This window comes from Chlorocebus sabaeus, chromosome 4 (genome assembly GCF_047675955.1).
Source record: "Chlorocebus sabaeus isolate Y175 chromosome 4, mChlSab1.0.hap1, whole genome shotgun sequence".
NCBI lineage: Eukaryota > Metazoa > Chordata > Mammalia > Primates > Cercopithecidae > Chlorocebus > Chlorocebus sabaeus.
The window spans coordinates 35,904,262-35,924,446 of NC_132907.1; the positions used below are offsets into that span (position 1 = coordinate 35,904,262).

Consider the following 20,185-nt stretch of genomic DNA (forward strand, 5'->3'; position numbering starts at 1 on the left):
GGTTCAAGGTTTTACTGGGTAGAGCATTTCTAAAGTTTTATCACGACTTTAGAAGGAATTGATTTGGAAGAAAAACTACACATGCTTAATATGAGGGAGCACTGTGGAAAATTCCCAGCACAAACTTTTCCTGGGCCTCAACATTTCTTAGTAATGAACCTAGATTTGGAGTGATCAAATAATTTGCCATCTCAAGTAGTAAAAGGGGAACTATTACTGACTTCACAAGAAGACAGACATAAACCCAGCAACAGGTACAAAGCAGGGTGATCTCAGGTAACTCAGGAAGATGCTGGAACACTCTGGGTGAAGGGCATTAATGCTGTTCACAGTGGAACACAGGACTGCTAATGGTATTTGTATGCTTTGGTGCATCAAAAGCATTATTTTTTGATTTGTAATCTCTCGCATATGTGAAGCAGGGCCCTTCAATTTGGATTTGGGGTCAGAAGACAACATGTGGATGGGAGTTAGAAAATTGTAATAGACTCACCTGGGGAGCAGTTTTTTGTTGTCGTTTATATTCCCAAGCTGCTGGGAATGGTGGCTCACTCCTGTAATCCCAGTGCTTTGGGAGGCCAAGGCAGGAGGATCACTTGAGCCCAGTAGCTCAAGACTAGCCTGGACAACATAGCAATACCCCATCTCTACAAAATATAAAAAAATATTAGCTGGGCATGGTGGCACACACCTGTAGTATCAGCTACTCGGGAGGCTGAAATGGGAGGATCATGTGACTCCTGAAGTCAAGGTTGCAGTGATTGTGCCACTGCATTGTAGCCTGGAAGTCCCTCCATCTGCCCCCGCCCCCCAAAAAGGGATATTCCCAAACTACAACATTCTACTACATTATTCTACATTCTTCCCTTTTACTCTCCATGTTGATACAGAAACAAAACAGAACACATTTGATACTTAACACTGCAAAAGAGTGTTCTTTGAATTGTGGCTGCAATTATTTCTGTTGCAAACTTTAGTGTATTATTGTTATAATGATGCTTGAAATAATACCCAGATGTATTGAAAATTCAAAAGACTTCATTGCCAGTTCAACCTTCACTCTCAAGCACTGCTTACTAAAGGAGTAACAATGGGAAGAGACAGGTATGAGAACAGACCCCAGAGCCAGGGAAATGAACATGGAGAAGGGAAATAGGCAAAAACTCCTCATCAGTGTGGTCGAGGGAATACTGGGGCATGGCCTGGAGAGTCCCACATTACTTAGCAGCCAGAGAATCTTAAAGCTTATTGTCAAAAACCTCATGAAAGATTAGAGAAGGTACCATTTTATTTTACAAAATACTTTACCAACTCAACATCCATGTGTCAGCCTGCTTTGAATAAAGAAATACACATGTCTTCTTAAAATCTGCCCCTGACTATGATGAGCTTCTTAGTTTCAGCTTATTTTGACTAATTAGGCTGAAGTTACAAACCACCCTGATATTTCAGTTGCTACAGCCACAGTCTTATTTCCTGCTCTCATTACTTGTTCTTGGCTGGTTGATATTGATCTGTTCCTTTCATTCTGGAACCAACCCTAAATGAACTGCCCATCCTGAGGAGGCAGAAGAAATTGGGAGGTGGCAGGGGCACACAGTGATTTTTTTAAAACTTCTGTTTAGAAATGCCACAGATCTCTTCCATGCGCATGTCACTGGCCAAAGTGGGCTGCAGGATCAACTTGGTATCAGTGGGGCAGGAAGTATAACCCTGGCATAATAATGGCCTCAGAAAGCTGTTAAACATTTTTACAATAACACAGTCTATCAGATTCTTTCAACTTAATTACAAAACTACTTAAAGTTTTTAGCTTACATTCTGTGCATTGTCCCAATGCTATATCTAATGTTACTTCCTCATTCTGATGAATTACTATTCTTTTTCTTCTTAGCTATGTTTAAAAGCCCATACATCTATCCTGTGGTACTTTGTACATGGTATTGTGCTTGGTTTACTTGTCTCTCTCCTTCCCTCAATGATGGGTCCTTGGAGGGCAGGAGCAATGTGATATTAATCCATGAGACCCAAGTATGTGATTGGTGCACAACGGACACCCTAAAAAGTGTTTCTTCATAATTAATGAATTAATAGCTAAATGAGGGAGTATTTGCTTTACCTTCCCTACATTCACCTTTTCTCCATTCCAGCAAACAATATTGCACATGGAGTAGAAATCACAGTGGAATCTTGAAGAATAACTAGGAGTTTACCAGATGAGAAAGTACAGGGAGGTAAATCAGGGAAAGAGCAGCTGATGGATTCAGTTGTAGCCTTGTTGAGTGAAGGTAAGATTCTTGTATTTTGCTTCATGAACTCGAAAGTCCACATAACATCAAGCTTGGCCACTGCCAAGTCTGACCTATCTTACAGCACCAGAGAATTGGGGTAGTAAACTGCAGAATAGCATCCACAGGCTGACCAGTCTGACCCTCATTATGTTCCCCAGAAAGCAAATCTCTAATGCACCTGCATGGATGCTGCAAAGGAATGTGCACTAAAGAAATGTGAAAGCAATAACTATTTTTCATTATTTCTGATGTGACATTTTAGTGATTGTGTTAAAATCTGCACAACCAAAAAGTCTAAATAGAGTGTGAACCTCTGACATTGACTCTGGAAATTACACACATTTCGTTTTACTATTTTAAAAACACACATGAACCGAAGAGAAAAGAAGCAGAAAGACTGGCTAGAACACAGCAGAACTTACCAATTAATCTAATGGAGTTTGAGCCTTTCTAAATGATGCCTTTGGGGAGCGCTGTACTAGTAATATCTCAAGGATATTGCCATTGTTCAAATATTTCAGGGATTCTGGTTTTTGAACTTACCTTCAAAAGAGCCTTTGCTACATGTTTTTGAAATTCATTGATGACAAATCTCCATCTGTTGAAGGTTTATCTGGTTCTATAAAGCTGCCAAAAGTCCTTTGGCATTAAGCCTGATGATTAAAGTTGATGATCCAGTTAGCGAACGCTATTTTGAGTCAAAATTGGAAGTAACTATCAAATTAAGAGGCAGTTTTCTTATGCACACTGGAAGTGGCCTGTAATGATAATTCCCAAAGAGAATGTCAAAAATGTCTTAATCCTAGTAGAATTCACTATATTTTTTTCATTGAAATAAATATTTAGGAAACATTGGTTTGAATTTGCATATGGTTTACTTGTTTGAAGAATCAGTCCTGTTACTTTATAGGTAACACTTACAAGTTAAAATTATTAAATTACTTAATAAGTACTTAAAACAAATATAAATAAAATGATCCATCGATATTTGTCTATAGATTTTTATACATAAAAGATTGCATATGTTATATAATACATGTGTATACATATAGCACAATGACCAAATTAAATTGCCTTTACAACTATTTTTAATTAAAAAATGTTCACATTATGCTTTCTTAAACAATTGCCTCTGTTAGATCAGAAGCCAAAACTGGCAAATTATATTATATCAGTTATTTAGTTACTGGGGACTCTATCTTTAAACCAACCATGGGAATTCGTTTATAACTACTCAACACTCAGGTATGTATGACCATGGGGCAGACAAAAGACTGCTTTAAAAATCACTGATGTGTATCATGCTTTCTCTTCTTCTTTAGTATTTCTAGCCATCAAAAAGAAATTATATTGTGAGGCAGATGATAATAATATATTTTTCAAAAGTGAATTGTATCCTCTTTCCACATATAGGTAGATAAATACATAAATTATATATAAGCAACATGACATAATTCCCAAACTATGAATTTTTTTGCTAATCTGAAGCATTTGATTAAGACTGGATTTAGACTATGCTTACATGTTGCCAGAAAGTACTCAAAAAGGCTACATCCTATTAACTGTGTTATTTTTGTCTGTATTATGTCAAATAATTTTGACTAAATCATTGGTATTATCAAGGTCATGTAGAAGTCTTCATAAATTCTGATTAAATAATTGATTTTCTTTATAACCACAGACAAATTGCAACAGAGTCTACATTTTCAGGCAGTTCAGCCTGCATAGGGTCAATTTAATACCATATAAATGTTGGGAACAGAATTATCAGAAACTTCAGATATGTCACCATAAGCCAGATGAACAATTTATGTCAGTACCATTGGGAGAGTATTTGCCGGCATAAACTGCATATGTTTCTTGAATGTGTGAAAAGTGTGCTACTGAATGATTCTTCCTTCACTAAAATTGACTTATTGGTCTTGATTTAAATATAGGTCTACATTGGTAAATAAAACCCAGGTTTTTTTCATAATTTAATTAGAGAATTTTTGATACATAACCATTGTGGTAATTCCAGATTGATTGGAATTCAGGTTTAGTGCTTCGTAAAGAGTTGAAAATAGTTCCTGGTAGGTAAGTAAATTGGGAAGTACAGGACATTCTCTAAAAGTGCTAATGTTTTGGTTAGAGTTTGACCAGGTGGTAGCAGATTTACTTTTTCCTAACTCAGTTTGACTTGAAAGGCCTTCAAATAAAATACTTATAGAACCAGGAAGAAATGTATCTGAGTTACAGAACTTGAATGGGGATTGTCAAACTGGAGAATGCTTGCCCCATCTGAAGGAGATAGCTGGCACTATATAGGGAGGGGGACTCAAGGTTTTTTGTTTGTTTGTTTGTTTTTTGAGAAGGAGTCTTGCTCTGTTGCCCAGGCTGGAGAGCAGTGGCGCTATCTCAGCTCACTGCAAGCTCCGCCTCCCAGGTTCATGCCCATCTCCTGCCTCAGCCTCCCGAGTAGCTGGGACTACAGGCAACTGCCACCACGCCTGGCTAATTTTTTGTGTTTTTAGTAGAGATGGGGTTTCACCGTGTTAGCCAGAATGGTCTTGATCTCCCGACCTCATGATTCACACGCCTCAGCCTCCCAAAATTCTGGGATTACAGGCATGAGCCACCACGCCCAGCTGGGAATTCAAGGTTTTAAACCTCGTAAACATTCAAAAGAAGACCAGATCTCAACTTTAATGTGACATTTTCTGTGTGCTTTAAATGTTGGATCAAAAGGGAAAACAAAATTAAAAATATGTTGGGCAAACTCAGGCCTGCTGTCCATATGTGATCCAAGGAGGACCAATTTACCTATTCTGTCCTACACTTTTCAGGTTATAGCATTTCCCTTTGTTTCCTTTCTGCATTAATACTGCATTAATATCACATTCTAATTTATCCATATCTATGAGCAAGGCCCAAGGTCTGTAGCCAAGCCCAGGGTTTGCATGTGATATCTTTAGAAAAACCCCAGAGAAGCTCTCTATTGTTTGCTCACTATGCTCTAAGTATGAATAGCCCAAAGCAAAAAGACAAGTACCCTGGCTATCATGATCTCTGAGCATTCATGGAGCTTACTAAAATTATAGTTCCCTCTGAAAAGCGTGTCATTATAGGAAAGCACTGGGGAGTGGGCGTAGGTACTTTCCTGTTTGATCTCAATAGTTTAATGCTTACTAACTCACTGAGAAGAGACTGCCACCTTAGTGTTACCCTCTTGTGCCACCCAAGGCAAGTCATATATTTCTCTTGTTTTCTCTATTTAAAAAAAAATTCCATATGAAATTCTGTGATCTTTTTTCCCGTCATTACATATTTTCTATCATCATTGTGTCCAAAAGGTCAAAAGAGAGAAAAGGACACTTCTCGGTTGACTCTGGTTATCTCTTAGACTGTATGATAGCAAAAATATGAGCAAGGGTTAAATTCCAAATGCATATACTCTGCTAATACACATTTGTGATTAGCACACACTTCATTGAATAGTTTAAAATGTGGTTGTACCATCTGTTCTTTTGGGGATTAACGTTGTTCGTGATAGCAAAATAATCACATGTTAAATAAATTCTAGATACTGCATTCTATTATTAATAATAGCAATGATATTGTTAGTTCAGATGACCTGGCCTTTTCTGTCTTCATATAATCACACTATCGATTTTCCAGTATTGGAAAGGAGAACAACGGAGTGCATGCTTTTATTTCTAAGTGGAACATGCTGTTCAGGAATTCTGCCATTTCTTTTATGGAAATAAAAAGTAAAGTGCAAACATATGCCATCTTTGAAGGTAACATTATGTAGGCCTTTGAGTATAGCATTTGCTGTCTTTACTTCTTTGTGTCTATTCATAAGAAAAATGATCAGATTATCATATTCATATTCTAGAAACTACGCAATCAATTTTTTTCAGGCATTCCGTCATCTGCCTGGAATGATATTAGCAAAAGAGTCGTTGTGTAAACTGAATTAATTTACTTCATGCAGGCATTGATTTTACATTCCCTGAACTCTTATAACATTTTATGTTTGAGCTACACAGTATGTACAATCTCACATTGACTGTAAGTTTATTGTGTTTAAGTCGTTTCTTCTAAAAAGTATTGTAAGCTTGGGCTTTTCCTCTGTGAACTTCTATGGCAATTGGGTGTGGACAAATGGGTCCTTGAAGATATTTTGAAAATTTCCCCCGCAATAACCCACTGCTTAATGACCCTCTACTGCCAGGTAACCTTCCTAGTTTGCTGCATCTATTCCCTCTGCTTTTCTTTAAAACATGTTGTTAAGTCACCGCTGTCTTCTCATCTCTAGGCAAAAAGGTACCAACTTTTTAAAATATTCAAATATTTAACCTATGTTAACTTATTTAAATATTTAAATATTCATTCACACTATGTGCTCCTGTGAATTTTCTCTGGGTGTCACTCTTCACACTGAGTATGAACTCTCATTTAATCTCTTTCAAGGGAAAATGAGCTCAAAGACCCTGATGCTGCAATTTGACCTCCTCGCGTGTGTATGAAGCTGTTAACTTGCTGATTTGTCCCTAGCTTATCTGTTAGGTACACTTGATGTTGTCAAACCACATTTTCATTCCCCAGTCTGTGTTCACTATTTGATGTTCCCCACAAGTTACACTGCCTTGGTCTCAACTAAATTGATTTTTCATGTTACAAAGTCAATTTAATATCTGAATGATCTTCCAAGATACTGCCTATCATTTCTTTTACTTCTCTCTTCCAAAGCCATATCTCTCATTAATAAAAATGGTCCCAAAGCCCATTGTTATCATTTGTATTCCCCACTTGACATAAAATTAGCCATAATCTCACTATCACTTTCCTGGTAACTCAGGAATATGCTGTATAAATAGTGTATTTTTTATTTTGGTAAAATATTTGGAAAAGTATCTTGTGGTAGCTATAATGGATGTATGAATTGGATAAAAATGTTATCAAGTGTGTTTCTTCCTAGTTGAACAACATAGATAAAGAATACTGAGTAAAGACTAAATATTTGCCTGGATGGAAGACCATTCATCCAATCAAACAAATATACAGAAACATAAAGAGATAGTAAATACACTGGCATGCAAAGTCAGGGTCAATAGTTATTTAAACTTGCTAATAAAAATGACTGCAATTTCAAGTTCACAGCTAATTAGAATTGAATGGTAGAGGCCCAAGGGTGATGGCACGTAAATTAAGAATATGTGTCTTTAGCCTTATTCATAGATGTACAGCAGAGAAATGAAGCTGACTGACATTCTCTGCCCTGAAATAGTCAAATCACACCTGGGGTGTGGGATTCATTTCAGATACCACAGGTTAAGAGGAAATCAACAAGGAGCAGTCAGTCCAGAAGTGTGTTGCCAGGATGGTGAAACGTCTGGAAATCATGACATATTAGGAACTGCCAAAAGAATTGAGACTGATGTGGCCTGGAAAAGGAAGAGAATAAAAACTCCTCTTTGGATAATCTGAGGCTATCATATTAAAAAGATTCAGGGCCAGGGGCGGTGGCTAATGCTTGTAATCTCAGCACTTTGGGAGGCCAAGGCAGGTGGATTGCTTGAGTGCAGGAGTTCAAGACTAGCATAGGCAACATGGTGAATTGCTATCTCTACTAAAAATTTAAAAATTAGCTTGTGCAGTGGGCCATGCCTGTAATTCTAGCTACTCAGGAGGCTAAAGTGAGAGGATTGCTGGAGCCCAGGCTGTGGAGGCTGTAATGAGCCGAGATTGCACCACTGCACTCCCACCTGGGTGAGAGAGTGAGACTCTGCTTCTAAATAAATAAATAAAGCTTGGGCTTGTTTTTGAATGACTAGGATCAAAGAATAGCACTTTTAGAAAGGTGAAATTTAGTTTGATACAAAGAACTTTTCAATATTTAGATCTGCTCAAAGATAAGCATACTACACCATGAAGCAGGGCTCCTCATGCCAGAACCAGATACTTGCTTTTCCTTCATGGCTGTTCATGCATTAGGGGAAGACTACATTTCCCATGGCTGCTAATGAACCTTTTAACTATGAGGATCTGTTACATGAAAAATTCTCTCCCTCTCTCTTTTTTTTTTTTTTTTGAGATGGAGTTTCGCTCTTGTTGCCCAGGCTGGAGTGCAGTGGCACAATCTCGGCTCACTGCAACCTCCGCCTCCCAGGTTCAAGCAATTCTCCTGCCTTAGCCTCCCAAGTAGCTGGCATTACAGGCATGCACCACCACACCCTGCTAATTTTGTATATTTAGTAGAATTTTTAGTAGAGATGGGGTTTCTCCACGTTAGATAGGATGGTCTTGAACTCCTGACCTCAGGTGATCCATCCGCCTTGGCCTCCCAAAGTGCTAGGATTATAGGCGTGAGCCACCAAGCCCAGTGTTACATGAAAAATTCTTAGAATAGCGCTTGATGGCACCAAGTAAATGTTCAATGAATATTAGTTATAATTGTTATCAGTAGCTACTATTCTATGCATTTGTAACTGATTGTTTTTTGGATGGGAATAAGTAAAGGTGTTTGAAATGTCAGCACTGGTTTCTGTTGCTAAATAATTAAGGTAGTTAGTAAGGTCTTATGCTACTTGTAACTAATTTACTCTTAATTTGTCACCACTTTATGTTTTCCGTAATTGCCTTTACATTCTATACTATCTGGATTTGGTATTAATTCATCAAATTTAATATGAAAACTTTAAGTGACTGCTAAATCACGATTGCATATATTACATTAGTGACTAAAGTAGCAATAGTCTATCAAGAAAGGAATGAATCATGACAGAAAAAATGAATCTCTTTCACTAATTAAGAGAGATGTTTTAGTTTAAAAACTTACAGAATCTTAATGATTAAGCTCTAGGTCACATTAGCTTCATTGGATTAGTTTCTCAGGTAACAGATTTGCTATATCTTAGGATGGCAACTAATATCTATTGAAGGTGTTCATTCATTCACTCACTTCCTAATTTATTTAACAAGCAGTATACCAACCATTGCCCATGCCTGCACCTACCTGCTTACCTCTACAGAGTCTCTTCTACCCTTTTATCCCCTTTTGAGTCAGCCATCACAGGAAGACCAGCCTCTCAGTCATCCCATGTCCCCTATACCCCAACCCCAAGGGCTCCATGGCAGCAAAGCAGTCCCTGACCCCATCCCTGAACTCCTTGGGCTCCTTCCCTGCTGTATTTTCCTCCGTATCAGTTATCATTTCTCTTATATATTTTACTTACTCTGTCCATTTACCTATCTTTACTGAAATGTCAGCTCCATAAAGGCAGGAATATTTGCATGTTTATTTGCCACTGGGTTCCCAGAACCTAGAATAGTAACTCGATAAATATTTGTTGAATGAGTGAATGAGGCCTAAGTGTCATGGAAACTGATACCAGAAAGGTGTTATTTCTTCCCCAGGGTTACCTAAGCCGTTTATGGCAGCGCAGGGTTGTAACCCAAAGTCACTTGGCTCTGAAACCAACATCCCCATTCTTTTTTTTTTTTTTTTTTTGGACAGAGTCTTGCTCTGTCACCCAGGCTGGAGTGCACTGGCATGATCTTCACTCGCTACAACCTCTGGCTCCCAGGTTCAAGCAATTCTCCTGCCTCAGCCTCCCAAGTAGCTGGGATTGCAGGTGTGTGACACCATGCCCAGCTAATTGTTGTATTTTTGGTAGAGAAGGGGCTTCACCATGGTGGTCAAACTGGTCTCGAATTCCTGACCTCAAGTAATCTGCCCACCTCGGCTTCCGAAAGTGCTGAGATTACAGGTGTGAGTCACTGCACCCAGCCCCAACATATTCATTCTTGATCTCTCTCTCCATACAAATAACTTTGTAATTGTGCTGAATAAACTCAGAGATCTAGAGATATTTGACAATGACAATGATATTTCACTGCTGAAGGAGACAACTTTTGTATCATTTACATTTAGGAGAACATCCAGGTCAATATTTTCCTGCCTAATTTATCTCCATGTGGATCACTTTTTTTCTTTTCTAGATGTATTCAGTCTGATTTAGTTTATTATGAGTTTCTATAGTATCTGATTTTTTTTCCTTGGGTCTTTGATGCAGACACTAGAAGAGGTGGAGTACACACACAAATTTGGAGAAGTAATAATGAGTAAGCTTCAGTCTTTGCCTCTGAGGTGCATTCAGACAAGTGGCTGAGGCAACCTTGTAAGTGTGCCGTTCCAGAGCCAGAAGATAACCAGATAATTTATAATTCAAACAATAATATTGCAAAAGCAAAAGGAGGCACTATTTAATCATCATTCCAGGACAATAGTTGTATATTATTCAGACAAACTGAAGAGTAAAGTCCTTTACTTTAAAACTTCAACAAACATAAAATATGGTTGCACATCTTTTTAGTAACAAATATTTACCTTGTATCTACTATGTTCAGAGACATATACTAGACGCTGTAGCAATATGTATAGAACAGTGTACAAGGCACTGTGGTGAATTTAAAGACAAGTCATATATCTTCCTATCTTGTGGTTCAGAATTCACTCTAGGACAGAGAACTTTAAAAATACAATAAAAGCAGTAAATGATGGTGTAAGCTGAATTAAGCTTGATGTGATGTTAGCCAACCACAAGGTTTCAAATGGAATCACTGATATGATTGGCTGTGTACCCACCCAAATCTCATCTTGAATCAGTTCCCATTGAATTATAGTTCATTTCTATAATTCCTATAGTTCCAATTTTATAGTTCAGCCAATAATCCCCATGTGTTGTGGGAGGGACCCGGTGGGAGGTAATTGAATCATGGGAGCAGTTTCCCCCATGCTGCTGTCGTGATAGTGAGTTTCTCACAAGATCTGCTGGTTTTATAAGCTTCTGGCATTTCCCCTGCTGACACTCATTCTCTCTCCTGCCACCCTGTGAAGAGGTGCCTTCTGCCATGATTGTAAGTTTCCTGAGGCTTCCCCAGCCTTGCAAAACTGAGTCAATTAAACATATTTTCTTTATAAATTACCCAGTCTCAGGCATTTCTTCATAGCAGAATGAGAACAGACTAATATGCTGATACTATACCACTTTTATTTCTATCTCATAATATTGTCAATTGAAATCAGTCCTGTCTTGATGCATGAATTGCACATTAAATGAATTGTATGCTTTTCTTTCCCCCCTAGATAGGAGTTATGCCATCTACTTCTTGTGTGTATACATAGTAGATGCTCAACTAATGTTGACTGGCTGGTTGGGGTAGAAGAATGAATTGACAGATTTTTAAAAATCATCTGGCAACCAAATATAGAGCCTTGTTTGCCAAAGACCCCTCCTCTTTGCTGAACCAGCTAGTTGACAGAGTAAGAACTCGCAGCATGATTATTTTTTATCTTACAACTTTATAATGATACATTTGGTTATTTGGAAATAAGTTTAAAGTATTTTAATTCTTTCCACTGGTTCCTACTGTTGGAAATTCTTTTGCAGCTGAACATTGGCAACAGTTTGTATCTTGGCAAGTAGACTGTGCTTTTTAAGGATGAAAGTGTGGGAAGTAGTATAGGACATCTGTCGAAGAAGTCATGTTGTCAAAGCCTGTTGTGTATATTAAACTCATTTGTTTCCATTTCTATACATTCTAAAGCAAAATGCCACTCCATTTAACATTCAAACAGCTTATAAAGAGCTTGGAAATATGAATTGTGTGGGCCTACCTGAAATTTCAATGAATGAGCATCATTTTATTCAGTTGGTTTTGTTGCTGCTTTAGCTCAGCCTAAACTTTGGATATACAATAGGTTTGTTGCGATAAGATTACCAGTAGCTAAGAGCTTTTGTTGGATGGGAGAACTGAAACCAACATAATTTCTGGTACCTTTTAAATGGCACTTGGACTAGGCCTACTTTCCTGTCCTTGTATTTAACAAAACAGAACAAACAAAACTTACTTAGATACCCGATTCACTAACTTCCTCTTCTAAGCTATCTGTCCACGTGGTTTTCTGCTTTACTTCAGTAGGTTTAATAAACTTACCTTTATGTGACCAACGGGTTTCTGTCGGGTTTTGGAGGCAATGACAGTTAATAGTAAAATAATATTTTGAGAGAAACCACTCTCAAAGAGGCTCCATTAGCTGGAGAATAAAACATTTTAAAAAAGATGAGACCTTATGGTTCATTCATCTCAAACTTACCTGCTTAAAACAGTTGATTGATTTGATCAAAAGTTATCCTTGTTATAAAATTAAGTGGGCCTGCTGACTAGCTGATTTATGGGATTTTATGTTCTTTAACTTCGAAAAAGACATACAATGCAGTCTCAACTGTTTTTACAATCTGAGAGATTGGGTCATGCTAATAAAATTTCTGAGAAACTACTTATCCATCAAAAAGTTAACATCTTTTACTAGAATAGTATATTTGTTTCAATTGATGAAGATTTTGGTTTGGATGTAAGTTTTCAACTCATTTAGCTAAAAACGAAGGGACGTTTTTCAACATAATTATTTTGATGGATTCATGATATTCACATTGATTGGCTATTCCATATTTTAAGTAGTTGGGCATTAAAGATATTTACATCTTTTTATTATTTTGTAAAACGTTGTGATGACCTTCATGATAGTTAAATCTTCATTTACACTGTTACTTCCTTCTGACTGTAGCCATTGTGTGTAAGACTGTGCAAAGTGTAATATATGCAGTGTTTAAGAGTAGATTAACAAGAAAAGTTAATGTATGAACATAAGTAACTGACCCTTAATAGAAGATTGATTAATTAATTAATTTTGAATTTGCCAGTACATTCTCAAAACACAGAGCATGCTTAAATAATGGCATTATACTGAGCTTATTCAAGTATTTGGATAACTTTCCTTTACTGAACTGAAACTGATAGCCCAGGCAGGCACATCTCCATCACCTCTAATTAAAATCCACACTCATCCCTTGCTTCCTGAGAAAAGATGTTGCTCTCATGTTCCTTTGGGCACTCTTTGTGAAGTTGTTCTGTTTGATTGCATATGATGAATAGTCCACTACTTCCAATGTATTTCAGTTGCCAAATATTTATAATTATTATTCTGGGGACAGTAACTGAGAAGGGAGTTCAGGAAAGACTTGGACAGGTCTTTAGAGCATCAGGACCTTACAATTTCAGCTATCTTATTCAATAAGCAAATGTTATTTTAGGTTCTGGGATTACAAAGTCAAAGAAGGCAGAATTCCTGCCCTCAAGAAACTGTAGTGTCATGGGGAAGAGTTGTAACTGCATGAACAGCTATGAAACAGTGTGCTAAAGTCATGTGAGTTGGGAAAATAGATGAGAGGCATCTACATAAAGCTGAGGAATGAAGAATGTTTTTTGGAAGAGATTACACTTAAAAGGAGTTAGCCAGCCAGAGAAGAAAGAGAAAAATGTTCTGGGCAGAGTACCTATCATTTGGGAAGCCCCAGTGAGGCAGAAGAACAGACTGTGCACAGGAAGGATACTACTAAGTGTTATTTGTGGCTGATACAGGAGAGGAAGGGAGAGCAAGACAATAGAGCATCTCTGGGCTGAGTATTGGAATTTAAATTTCAAACTTTGTTACTAAATAATGTGGAACTATTGGATAATTTCAAGCAAAGGACTCACATGTTCATGTCCCTGCATGACTTAGATAAGATTTCCATTTTAAGATAATCTTGGTAGGCAAGTGAAGGATGGATTTGAGGAGGAAAAATTGGAAATATTAACTCTAGGTGAAACATGGGGGGAAAAGATAATTAAGAGACAGATTAAAGAATATGTAGAGAGGTAGAACATATAGCCTGGTCTCTGGAATCAGATGCATTGGTTCCTAACTCTGACTCCACCACTTAACACTCTGTGTGACCTTGGGTATATATCTTATCCCTCAGTGTCTTGTTTTTCTCATCTAAAAAATGAGTATAATAATAGTGCCCAACTCATATTTTATAGGAATTAGTCAACCTACCAACCATATTGAATGTATCTGATCAGTGTTAGCTATTATCTATTGACTATTAATATTATTGTTACTATCAATAGTATTTACATCGCTAGGGTTGTGACCTGATTAGCAGTTATTGTTGGTTATTGGCTGTATGGTGATAGTACCAGGAAATATAGGAAGAAACGTGGTGAGGAGAGGGAGTGGAGGAGGGGAGGAACAGAGTTGATTTGAGTTACATTATAAATGCTCAAATGAGATAGCTGTGGAACTTCCAAGTGGAATTTTCTCATGTGCAGTTGATGATAACAGCAGAAAAATGTGAACTCTGAATAAAGAGGTGGGAGTTTTTCAGCACATAAAGAAAATTTAAAGCCAATTCATTGGATGCCTTGACCAGTAAGTGTAGAGATCAAAATTAAGAACAACTCCAAGAATTGAGAACAGAAGCAAACCCCAATTTTCATGGGTCTCCAGTCCAGGTGTAAGCAGAAAACACAAGGTTTGGGGAGGGAAGAGGAGAGTCTTCCAAGCCATAAGCCAGGGGAAATCATTCGGTCAGTTCTTAATGGTCTGATGTGGTCATTAACAGATGATACCCTCATCCTAAAGATAAGACTTGTTTAGGAACATCCTAAAGAAGTTCCTCCAGCATTTAAAATTGCTAAACATAGGCCAGGGTAGAGTTAAAGGCTGAAAGAACCTTAATTAATATGTATCATTCCAGTTATTAGAAGAAAAGTTCTATGGCTTGAAATTGCTACTTGCTAGCAATTACTTTTAATTGCTGTGCAGGACATTGTTAAGGTTGCAATGTCTAGCATAGGGATGAAAATTGCTGTTCCAGATACCTTCATTGTGAGTTTAATATTCTCAAGAGCTTAGAATCACGGGAACTATAAGTGAGATTTGTGCTAGACTCCATGCCTGTCTTCCACAGAAATCCCAGTATGCAAAAACAAACAAAACATAGATGGGTAATTGTGGCCATTCCTTAGTGAGATTTGAGCCTTATTTGGAGGTAGGCCTGGTTTGGATGGTAGCTCTAATCTTTAGATGAAATTAAACTCTGCAGTGTGTTCTTATTTTCCTAATGATGAAGTTCCCAAATAGCTCTCTCCAGCCCTGGAGAAAGGGAATTGTTGAAAATAGAAGGATTCCACTTTCTTCCCTTAAAGGCCACCTCCTGCTGTTGGCCAGAGTTCTCACAGATTCTGAATTCTTGGCAGGCTGGAGTTTAGCGGTAATCTCCTCTCATCCAAATTTAAGTACAGGTAATCCCCAGGAGCCCCTGCGAGGCTCTTGTTAAATAATTACCTGGGTACAAGCAAAAATGCCCCTGCTAAGAAAAGTATGGAATTTTACCCATCACAGGACACATAGGTCTCTACCATAGAGGTTTATATCTTATTCTTCAATTTCTGATTGTTACCCCTCCTTGGAAAATCTTATGTGACCAAATCTTACTCTCTTCTACTGGGAAGTCTCCTAAATTAGCTGGCATGTGAAAATGCTTCATTGCACTTTTGTTCTTCAGACTCTCAAATGAAAGAATATGTCCAAAGAGCCTCTTCAAGCAAAATCTACAAATTACACACAGTCATACATCACAATTAGTTGGCAGTCATTAGGCATTACATTCATATTGTAAAATTAGTGATGTTTCTCCCAAATTATGAAATATTATTCCCATTAAGAAAAATATACTGATTTCACTATATTTACTCTCTTCATAATTATGCAAATTAATAATGATTTACTATTTACTAACTTTGCGTTGGGTGTTCTCTCATTCTGATGAGACTCCAGACTTCTGCCTTTGTACACCTGTGCAAAGCCTTTCTAAGCCATTGCTTTATGTCCCAATATATATTTCAGTTCAGAAAGGCTGTCCTTACTTTTGCCGGCACCTTAATAATAGTTTTATTTCAGCAAGGAACTGTATGCAATCACTGGATATTTCAGAGAGCTGCCTACCTTATTTTCATACTATAAAGAAATAAACTTGAATAACAATAGACAGTCTTGGCAGGAGTGTGGGGGAGTTGACATCTTCCAACACGACTGTGGGAATAGGAACTGCCATAGCCTATTAAAGGGAAAAATGTTCACAATTTGTAAGCTAGCAATCCATTTTCAGAAATACAAGCACCAATCAGTAAGAATATATTAGCAAATGTGTTTATTGTTTATATGAGTCCAAAATTATATGTCCATCAATAAAGGACTCATTGAATAAATAATGGTACATTTATGCCATGGAATCTTATGTAACTATTGAAAAGAACTCACTAGGTCTCTATGCATTCACAAAAATAATTTTTTCATGATTGATTTAAATAATAATAATATTAATAAAGATTATACATCATATGAGCCCACATTATTTGAAAAGGAAGGAGAATCCCTATACATGTGTGAGGGTTTGTGTATTGAGTGTGGTATATTTATATTTGTGTAAATAAAAAGTTTGCTGTCTTTTCCCTCCCATTAATCCTACCAAGGAAGGGAAAAGACAATCTTTTTTATCTACATACTTCTGTGTCATTTGGCATGTTAAAAAAATAGTATGTATAATTTTGTAATTGAAACATAAAATATAAGAAAGAAAGACAATTATTGAATAGAAATGGTAAATACTATGCCATAAAAAAGAATGAAAGCATGTCTTTTGCAGGAACATGGATGGAACTGGAGGCTATTATCCTTAGCAAACTAACACAAGAACAGAAAACCAGATACCACATGATCTCACTTACAAGTGGGAGATAAATGATGAGAACTCGTGAACACAAAGAAGGACATAGACCCTGGGGTCTACTTGAGGGTGAAGGGTGGGAGGAGGGAGAGAAGCAGCAAAGATAACTATTGGGTACTGGGTTTAATATCTGGGTGATGAAATAATCTGTACAACAAACCCCCACGGCACAAGTTTACCTGTGTAACAAACCTTCACATGTATCCCCAAACATAAAATAAAAAGTTAAAAAAAAGGAAAAGTATCTACTCTTTCAAACTTAAAATTTCTGGATTTGAACAGTGTCTGCTGTTTAAACCCAAACAGTGTCTGAATTTGGCTACTGAAAAATAAAATGTAGCCCCTTTTCAACACACTTTATGTTTGCCCAGGTCCCAGGACTCTTAAGTAAACTGGTGTGTCTATTCAAATTCTAGATAAGAAATAATTTTTCAAAACAAAAATTATCTCACAGAATACTCTGAACACCTTCTACTCTCATTACCCTGAACACTTGTGGTTTTGTTGCTGTAACTCTAGCAAATGGCAAAAAGGCTAGAAAAACTGTGAACTAATTAAAGATACAGCATTTCTCTAAGACTCTGCTGCCTTTAGTAGAATTATTTAGTATCCTTTCTGATTTCTCCAACTTATTTTTCACTGTTATGAAAAAACAGCTTACAAAGAAGTAGTAACATTCACTATCAATTTTTCCATAGATCTTCGTTCAAAGAGCAGGTAGAAGCTGCATTTCTCAAACAGTGTTTTAAACGAGGAAAAAAATTTGTATCATCATCAACATTTTAGTGAATAAAGACATTTGCTTACCGTTTTTATGTTCCTGAGAGGCTAACTTCAGTTCAATTGTGAATAGTAATTTATGAATAAGAACCCACAATTTTTTGACCAGAGAATTGGAAAACCGCCCATAACATTTCCATGTGCCCATCTCATTTTCTAAGTATCTGTAACAGTTTAGTGAACAATATTCCCTCTTTGAAAATATAGCAAATAATTATTTCCTTCCTATCAGATATGCATGCTTTGTTTACAGGTAAATAATTCTGATTACCAAACTACTATTACGTTAAGTTGACGTTCTTTTCGACGTTAGACAAAAATGGATAAAACCTTGCTGCCTACTCAGAGGTTTGGTCTGAGTGGAAATAGGCTTTTGTGGAGCTACAGAATTTCTACTTCATCTGCTCAGCCAATAACTGGTCAGAGCATGAGCCTGGTTAGAAATAAGCAACAAGCTTCCTGTATCCATGAACAGAATGAACAAAAAACAAGATAGTACATTTAGCCTCCGAGAAACACGTATTTACTTTTGAAGCAAAGCAGCACCGGGCAACCAGTGAGCGGCATATGTCTGAAATCCATTATCTGACATGTTCTTTCCAGCCTTCCCAGGAATGCTGGTCTGACTACTCAGATTTGCTTTTACTTCTTGCCTTTTGGATATAATGAGTCTGCCAAGCAGCTGTGAGTACCTAACTCTGGGGAAGGTGGCTAGATTCCGAAGCGCTTATGTTCATGGATCACCATACGCAATCAACATGCCAATTGATATTAAGCCACAGAGGAGACGGTAACTGCTTTCCTTTCCTCTAGTTGTTTGTCAGTGAAAATGTGTTTTGTTGCCCTTTGGTAACTGCTTTGGACGTCTGCTGAGCTGGGAGGGTAAGGGTGAGAAGTCAGTTTTTATTCAATACACTGGATAGTTGGGAAAAAAATTAACCAGAGAGGAAAGCTGGAAATATTCTTAGTTTAGCCATTTAGCAAAAGCTGATCTGGTTTCAAGGTTTGTAGATTTTAAGAATTTGAGGGCTTGTCAGTGCTTGTATTGCCATCAGAATCACCCATGATGAGAATTTGAAAGGGGATTTAGCCAAATAATGGATATATTTATTGATGGCTATATGGCTATTTATATCAGATGCCCTGTAACTCATAATCTATATGTGACATTCCTTAATGCATTATAACACATTAATGCAATAAATGCATTATAGTTCTACAAAAACATTTGTTTTCCTGTAGTCACTAGGGAGGGCAGAACAGGGTTATATATTTTTCCTATAAAAAAGTTGTCATTTTAGATCTGTGTTCTACCCCCACCCCACCATTTTTATGTAGTGTTGGAATAGCGATGATATAGTTAACTAATATGTCCAAAAGTCACCCCTCAATTTTGATATTATACAATGTCATTTTATTCAGCAATTGACAATGAACTTCAGAAGCATTTATAAAGGTATTCCATTCTCTCTGTGAAAATTCCATTTCTCCCTAATTTTATGAATCCTCATAGTGAAAATCCACAATTCTAAAAGCAATGTATTTTACTTGGAAACTGTCACTACTATCTTACTCTTCTACTTTTCTTTTTCTAATTATATCTACACAAACTCACAAAAGCATGCATTTTGCCGGATTTCACCTTATTATAAACATGAAGGGATGTTTAAGTGATTAAAATGTTTCTGAACCTTCAGAAAGGTTTCTGATTTTTGTGAGAGACAATATTTTATTCTTTCCTCCAGAGTATCAAGGCTTTTCTGTCCAGCTCTATCATCATTTGACTTTATGACAGTCTAGCAGCACCAAGCAACTGTTTTAAAATATTCAGAAAATGTGTCCTAAGACACCCAACATGGCTCAGTTGCTGTCGGTTTCCTCATTCCCTTCTTTAATTCGTGGGAGGATACTACAAACCCATACGAGTTGCAAAATCCACATGGATATCTGACGTCCCTGTTCATGTTTCCTTAATTTTTCTGCTTAAAAGTAATCAACTTTTTGTACAAGTCAGTCAAATTATGTTTTTATGCATATTGTGTATATGTATAGACCCAGAAAATTTCAGACATATACCTATTTAGGCTTAAAATTGGGCATTACAGTATATTTTACAAGAAAATATATTTGAAAGGCATTTTACAATAATTAGTATTTAATTGTATAGATCTTGGGATTTGTAAAAATACCAGATCAACTTTTCTTTCCGTAGAATACATTGCTTTTCTATGGCTAGTAAATCCATTAAATAAATTTTATATAAAAAGTTGCCTTAAATCATTACATCTGGAGCTTTCATTCTATGAAGGGATAAATATGACAACAAACATGTAATGAAAACAATAGAGGGGTGGATGAATGAATGGAAGAACATCCAGATCACAGAGGTTGTCTTTTCATTCTGTTACTCATTTTTTTAAGTTGTACATTTTAAAACCTCAACTTCATTTG

General features: G+C 36.9%; 1 protein-coding gene across 5 annotated transcripts in view; it reads left to right on the forward strand.

The window, feature by feature from the left end:
• The window catches only part of PDE4D (phosphodiesterase 4D), an 814,938-nt gene that overhangs the window by 335,876 nt on the left and 458,877 nt on the right, over nt 1–20,185 (forward strand). The window contains exon 1 of one of the 5 annotated variants that reach the window (XM_073014748.1): nt 18,123–18,524. The exons of the other annotated variants lie outside the window; for them this stretch is intronic. Within the exon in view, the coding sequence (XP_072870849.1) occupies nt 18,400–18,524 (125 nt within the window). The 5' untranslated portion in view covers nt 18,123–18,399. Of the gene's footprint in view, nt 1–18,122; nt 18,525–20,185 lie in introns of those variants that run through there. 5 annotated transcript variants of the gene reach the window in all.